This window comes from Drosophila guanche, unplaced genomic scaffold (genome assembly GCF_900245975.1).
Source record: "Drosophila guanche unplaced genomic scaffold, DGUA_6, whole genome shotgun sequence".
Lineage (NCBI taxonomy): Eukaryota > Metazoa > Arthropoda > Insecta > Diptera > Drosophilidae > Drosophila > Drosophila guanche.
The window spans coordinates 2,542,608-2,549,375 of record NW_022995745.1 but is presented as its reverse complement, the minus strand read 5'-3'; the positions used below and the strand labels follow the sequence as shown (position 1 = coordinate 2,549,375).

The 6,768-nt window shown below is 48.9% G+C and overlaps 1 protein-coding gene across 2 annotated transcripts in view; it reads left to right on the top strand.

Annotated features, from left to right (window-relative positions):
- LOC117580795 (loricrin) overlaps nt 1-4,722 on the top strand; it is a 74,413-nt gene extending 69,691 nt beyond the window's left edge. Inside the window, exon 5 of one of the 2 annotated variants that reach the window (XM_034267490.1) lies at nt 3,600-4,722. In XM_034267490.1, coding sequence (XP_034123381.1) covers nt 3,600-4,549 — 950 coding nt within the window. In that variant the 3' untranslated portion in view covers nt 4,550-4,722. Of the gene's footprint in view, nt 1-491; nt 1,105-3,599 lie in introns of those variants that run through there. The other variant, XM_034267491.1, reaches the window with a different exon arrangement.
- The last annotated feature ends 2,046 nt before the right edge of the window (nt 4,723-6,768 follow it).

Here is a 6,768-nt window from a genome sequence, read left to right as displayed (position 1 = left end):
CCCCCCCCCCCCCCCTTCCTCCACAAAACACAATCATGTGCCTCCTTCTGCCCACTAATGCCGCCTCACAAAAGGATCAAGTCTGAACACTGGACCCGAGAACAACATCTTTGCACCCGCCTCATCGAATCCCACGCTAAACACATACACGGGCCAGAGCCACCACGGGAATGGGAATGGAAATGGCAACGGCAATGGCGCTGGCGGTGGCGGTGGCGGTGGCAACAATCACCATCAGCATCACCAGCAACAGATGCAGATGCAAATGCAGCACAATGGCGGTCACGGCGGTAACGGCGGTAATGGCGGTAATGGCGGCGGACAGAATGCAGAGGGGGCTGCCGGCGCCTCATCCACAGGCGTTGTGGATCCGCACTATGTTTTTGGGGCCCAGCACCACATGCCAGTCATACCCAATATGCCCATATTTCCCTACAATTCGCCAACGTCAGCGCCCTCGTTTCAACAGTTTCCCCAACCCAATCATCCAGGTAGCGTCCTCAATCCCGGATATCCCATGCACGGCCTGCAGCCTGTGAACCCGTACAATCCACCCTTCGTATTCGGCCAGATACCGTTCTATGGCGGCAGTCCCTCTGGAACGGGCGGCCCGCCCAATGGCGGCAACGGCGGTGGCAACGTCGGCATTGGCGCCGGCGTCGGGCTGCCCAGCTCCACGCTGGGCATCCTGGGCGGCGGCGGCGGCGGCCTTGCCCCCTACGGCAGCAACTATCAAGGCTACCAGAGCCAGCACTCGAACGCGAACATGTTCAACAAGCCGCCGCCACAGTACCAGAATCAGAATCAGCAGAATCCCTACAATCGCCAGACCCAGGCGCATCCATCAGCAGCGGCGGGCTCCAAGTCGGGCCTGGCTCCGGCCACCCTCGGGGCGGCACTGCTTGTGGGACTGCTGCTCGCCACTGTCACACGAACGTAATATGTAATCCCAACGGCAGAAGAAGACGAAGCGGAAGCGGAAGCGGCAGCGGCAGCGGCAAAATGTGGCAGCAGTGACGACGACGACGACCACGAAGGTGACGATGACGATGACGATCATCCCCGAAATGCTAAATCTTAAAAGAATAAACAAACATTTTGCAATGCTTTCTTTTCGTTCAAGTATCCGTTTTGTTTCTTCTTTCGTTTCTCTCGTATTTCTCACCACCCCCGCCCCACCATTTATGGTTTTTCTTTTGAGATTTCTCTCCTTCAATTTGTTAAGCTTAAGACAGCAGACAGCAGCGAGTGGCAGTGGCAGTGGCAACGCTTGGAGATGTTGCATTTAAGACAACATCTTAACAACGATTCAGTTGTGCTCGTAGCAGCAGGCAGCCTCCTGTTGAGTGCCTGTTTTTGTGTGTGTACCACACCACGTATACGTAATTTCAATTTAATATTGTGCGGAACCGAACGAAGAGTCAGCTAAAGAGAGAAAGAGAGAGAGAAGGAGTAACAGTGGGAGAGGGAGGTTCACTGGACACACGAGTTCATTCCTCAGTGTGTGTTTCGAGCATCAGTCAACCGCCAGCTCCTCCGGGAGAGGCTGCTAGCTGCTGGCTGCTGGCTGCTCTTTTTTGCAGCTCAATTAAATTGGAATTTAATTTCGAGCTTAGACAGAAAGGAGGCGCCCGCCTGGCCTCTCTCTAACACACACACACCCAGACACACAGAGGCATACAGGAGGCAGCCACATGGAGGCCAGGCTGGAGGCAAGAGTTGCCAGCAGGGCTGCACTTTGATGCTGCTGATGTTGATGTTAATTTCATTTTTGTTGATGTTACGAATTTGTGGTCAGACTATGGACTCGCCATAGCGATAGGGAGAGCGAGAGCGAGAGCGAGAGCTCGAAATTTGTGTGCTGAATTTTTAGCCGGGCCACCGCTGCAGTCATAGATACATAGATACTTAGTGGTTTGCACAGATACGCAAAAACAAATACGTTTAGTGTTGTAGATACCAAATACATACGCATGTCAATCAAAATGCATAACGAGCTACATGAGAAAAGAAAATAAAATAAAATAAATGAAGAACGAACGAGAAATGGGAAGTGGGAAATGGGAAATGGAAGGTGCACCAAGTGCCCCCCGAATAGAAGGTATTTTTTTTTTGTCATACGAAATACAAACTATCGAATCGAATACGAAACCAACAACTTATTACTGAGGCAGTTTAAATGGCATTTTAAAAGTGAAAACTAATAAGAAATTAGAGCTCTAATTAGCTCTCTAACTTAAACTTAAACTTAAACGTAAATGTAAGCCTCTAATCAAAACCAAAAACTGTCACTAAAATGCATTTACATTTATATTTGCTAGCCAACTGCCAGAGAAAGTATACAAAAACACACACACAGACACACACCACAAAGCCAAAAATACATCAAATTGAGGCAGGGATTAAGGATACAAAAGCGCCACACACACACACAAATTTAGTATTTGTACTAAGCTTAGTACTAGGGAACATCGATAAAGTTTGTCGATGCTTTGATAACAATGATTTCTGCAGCTGTTAATTCTGCATTTTGTGTATTGAAAGGAGTCAACGAAGAGCATATTTACTCCGTCCGTTTATCCGTTTTGTGCACACCCATACACACACAGACACATACACGCAATACTTCATTTCTCATTCAAGGCAGTACGAAACTGTACCGCAGAACCCAAACCAAACCACACCAAACAGAACCATTCAGAACAGTATTAACACAGTGGCTGGCATTTTATTAAGAGGAAGAGAGAGGTGTACACCTGAGGCATGGAATACAGATACTAATCCCCCCAGAGAACACAGAAAACAAACCGAAAAGGGAAAACAGACAGAGACAAACATGAAGTATTCGCAAGTATTTACTACTAATACCAATTAAAATTACAATTAACACTTGAACTTAAACTTAAACTACAACTAAAATTACAGACAATAGACACACACACACACACACACAGAGCTGACGGGTTGTATATAGCAGGACACACACACACACACACACAAAGATACTCCACTCTGCATAAAGTATCTTTAAGCATGTCAAAGATATATATTTAATATATATGTATAATGATTTAAAAGGAAAGGCAAGGCAGCAGAAGACTTAATTAGAGTGTAAGTGAGCGACGTGAACGATAAACGATAACGTTGACAGACAAACTCAAAGTTGTGTAGATTTTAATCGATTAACACATCGATTGCAATATCGATAACATATACCTATAATCAAAATCCAAAACAAAATGGAAATGTGCGACTAAGAGCAACATTAATATCTAAGAACAAACAAAAAACAATAACGAAAAACGAAGCTAAGCTAAGTCCCATCAACCCCGACCCCGTCCTCCCAGTCCCAGTCCCAGCCCCAGCCCCAGCCCCCCTTTAATCCAACCCGTAATCCTTCTTAATCATTTCTTAATCCACTTTTGTGTTCTCTTTTCGTTTCTTTTGTGTGTTTTTTTCTTTGTTTATTTTCAATTTTCAATTTCGTTTCGCTTTGCGCTTTGTTTTGTGGCTAACCCTCGTACTGGATAAAAACACACACTGCTTGAACTGCTTGAACTGCTTGCTTACGCTACACGCTACACGCTGCCCTCTGCTAGAGGTGAGCGGCAGTACCCACAACTCGTATGCCCCGAATTCACCAAGTGCCCCGCTGCCGGATGCGGATGCGGGCGGTGGCGCTGGCTACGGTGGCGGCGGCGGCGGCGGCGGCTCCAACGGATATGGCAACGGTGGTGGCGGTGGATATGGTGGTGGCTTCTCGGCTGGCGGCCATAGTCTCTATCCCAGTCTCCCCCAGTCTGGCGGCAATGGTGGTGGTGGTGGTGGTGCTGCTGCACCCTACAATCCATATGGCGGCTACAACCCACAGCAGCCCCCCCAGGGCGGCGGCTACAATCCCTACAACGGCGGCAATGGAGGATATCAGCCAGCACCTGGCGGCTATCAGCCGAGGCCCGGCTACACACCGCCGGCACCTGGCTACGAGAACAATGGTGATGGCGGACAAAAGCCCAAGGACAAGCAGGGCGGCGGCTTCTTCTCCAACTTCTTCTCGAATCCGGCGGTGAGTCAAGCGGTTTCCGGTATCATTGCAGGCCAGATCGCCAAGCAGTTGCAGGGCGGAGGCGCTGGCGGTGGCGGTGCTGGCGGTGGCGGTGCTGCCAACTCGAACGGTGGCTACCAGCCCAGCGGTGGCTATGGCAGTGGCGGCGCTTCTGGCGGCTCTTCTGGAGGCGGCGGCAGCAACATCCTGGGCGGCCTGCTCGGTTCCGTGTTGTCTGGCGGCGGTGCCAATGCAGGCGGCGGCTCTTCAGGTGGTGCCAGCAGCTTCCTGGGCAGCCTCCTCAATGGTGGCGGCAATGCCAACCGGGCCAGCTCCAGCGGCGGCGGCGGCGGCGGTGGCCTAGGCGACATCTTCAGCTCCAAAAACTTTGGCGGCCTCTTCAGCGAGAATCCCTCCTCCCGTGGGGGATCTGGCAGCGACTCATCCTCCTCCGGCGGACCCAAGAGCTATCCCACCCAGGCCCCGGGCAACTACTACGGATAGATCGAGGATCGGGGGATGCATCTGCTCCGTGGAAATTCCTTTCTTGTGTATCCACTCGTGTATTTCTGTTTCTTTTTTGATGGCATCTAATCAAACGGAGAACTTTTCAACGAAATTAACTGAACAATATTGCAAAACATACACAAGCATAAGCGTAACATATACATATACAAGTACATAACTGTAACGATGATTATACAAATACATATACATATACATATACATAAATATATACGAGAATATACCCCCAATACTTGAGCATCAGCAGCAGAATGAATACCGATTCGAACAACGTAGACAACCCCTCGTATCCACCCGTACTTTGCGCAAAAGAAAGCCTAAACTCCCCCCCAATCTCCCCAATCTACCCAATCTACCCACTCCGGAGTTCATTTGTAAATACTTAGAGACAAACTGAAATTGAAATTGAGAATGATAATACATATACGTAAGAATTGAAAGCCAAAACCGAAGAGAGTCTTTTATTTGATGGTCATTTGTGCCAGGATGCAGCGAAGGATGGGTGTGGATATGTGCAAGGGGTAAGTATGTCGGAATCCATAATGTGGAATTCCATTGCTTTTTTTTACGACAATTAACTATGAGCATTCTACAGAAAACTCATTTAAAATCTCAGTTACCATGCGATTGAAACTGCAGATGAGTTGAAATCGGAGATAAAACTGAAAACTACTGAACAATCATGATTGTAACCACATTATTGAACCTGATTGAACAACTTTAACGAAATTATTTGCATAATTCTTGAATTTCAAAGAGAAGCCATCGAATTTGATCTAAAATAATCGAAAAACATCATCAGAAATTCAACCGAAAAACTATGTTTGAGTAGAAGGTATTAAGTGGTTTCGTGGTCTGTGCATACCTCTGAAATTCCCATAGACGCTACGCCATAACTGTGGGCTAATGTTTGGAGGATGTTTGGCACACAAAAGTTTCACCATAAGTTTCATTCATGCCACACACACACACACACACTTGAAATGCGCGTGGTACGCTAGTACGTCAGTGAGCCAGTGAGGACTGTTCGTTGGCCACATGCTCTGTCTGCTCTCTACTCTGCACTTGGCAGTCGCCTATCCCCCCACAACCAGACCAGACCAGACCAGACCAGACCCGACCCAACCAAACCAAAGCAGACTAGGGCAGAGCCGACCAACCATCACCTTACCTTACCTTGCCCATCATCGTCGCCGGTTAGTGGCCCACAAACATTTTGTTGCCTTTTGGTTGGTAATGGCTTTCGGGGGCAACAGTGGGTTGCTGCCTGCTACTATGGCAACAATATATTATGCGCTAAGCTCCTCAACTATGCCGCCAGGCGAGGGCGAGGGCGAGGGCGAGGGCGAGGGCTCGGCTTCTGGGTCTGTGCGACAGCCCTGGGTGGCCATTTGGCTTTGGCTTTGGCTCTGGTTAACCGACTACCATTTTGTAATTTATTTAAGTAATAAAATAAATATACGTACGCATACGTATGCCGGAGCATTGTGCACCTGCCTGGATGAGAGGACCTGAAGAGGACCACCCAATGCTCACATGCAACAGTGCAACCGAACCGAAGAACTCCTCCGAGCGACAACGCACCACACCACACCACAGACACGGCAAACAGTTGCCAGGAGCCAGGAGCCAGGAGCCAGCAGCCAGGATGTGTTCGCCGGTTGCTGGTTGTCAAGCGAAAGTGCGCCTCAAGTGCACGAAGCACCTACTTGGCCAAAGTGAATTTAGTGTCAAGTGCAGCAAAATGTGGAAAGCAGCTGCGAGTTAGTTTTTCATATTTAAGCAGCACTTCACCCCACAACAGCAACTGCAGCAGCAGCAGCAGCAGCAGCAGCGCTGCCAGTGGCTTACAGTGGTTCGTCACTCGTCACTCATGGCTGGCATGCATCGATTAGAAATCATTTTAAGAGCAGGCTTAAACAATCCTAACATAAGATGGCAACAATGGATAGCTACCAGTAGATGCTAGGAGACATCACTCCTTGGGGCAGTTGTCCATTTTTACTGGCACTTTGCACCACTGTACATGCCACATAAGCAGAGGCGGAGAGAACCCACTGACGCTGGCACTTGCAGCGAGCTCTGGGTTCGAGGTTCGGGTTTGGACTTCAGCTTGAAGCTTGAAGCTCCTTCAGGGCAAAACAATGAAGCGCCGCATTTAGAAGCCTTTCCCTCTCTATGCCATCAGCCTGCTGCTC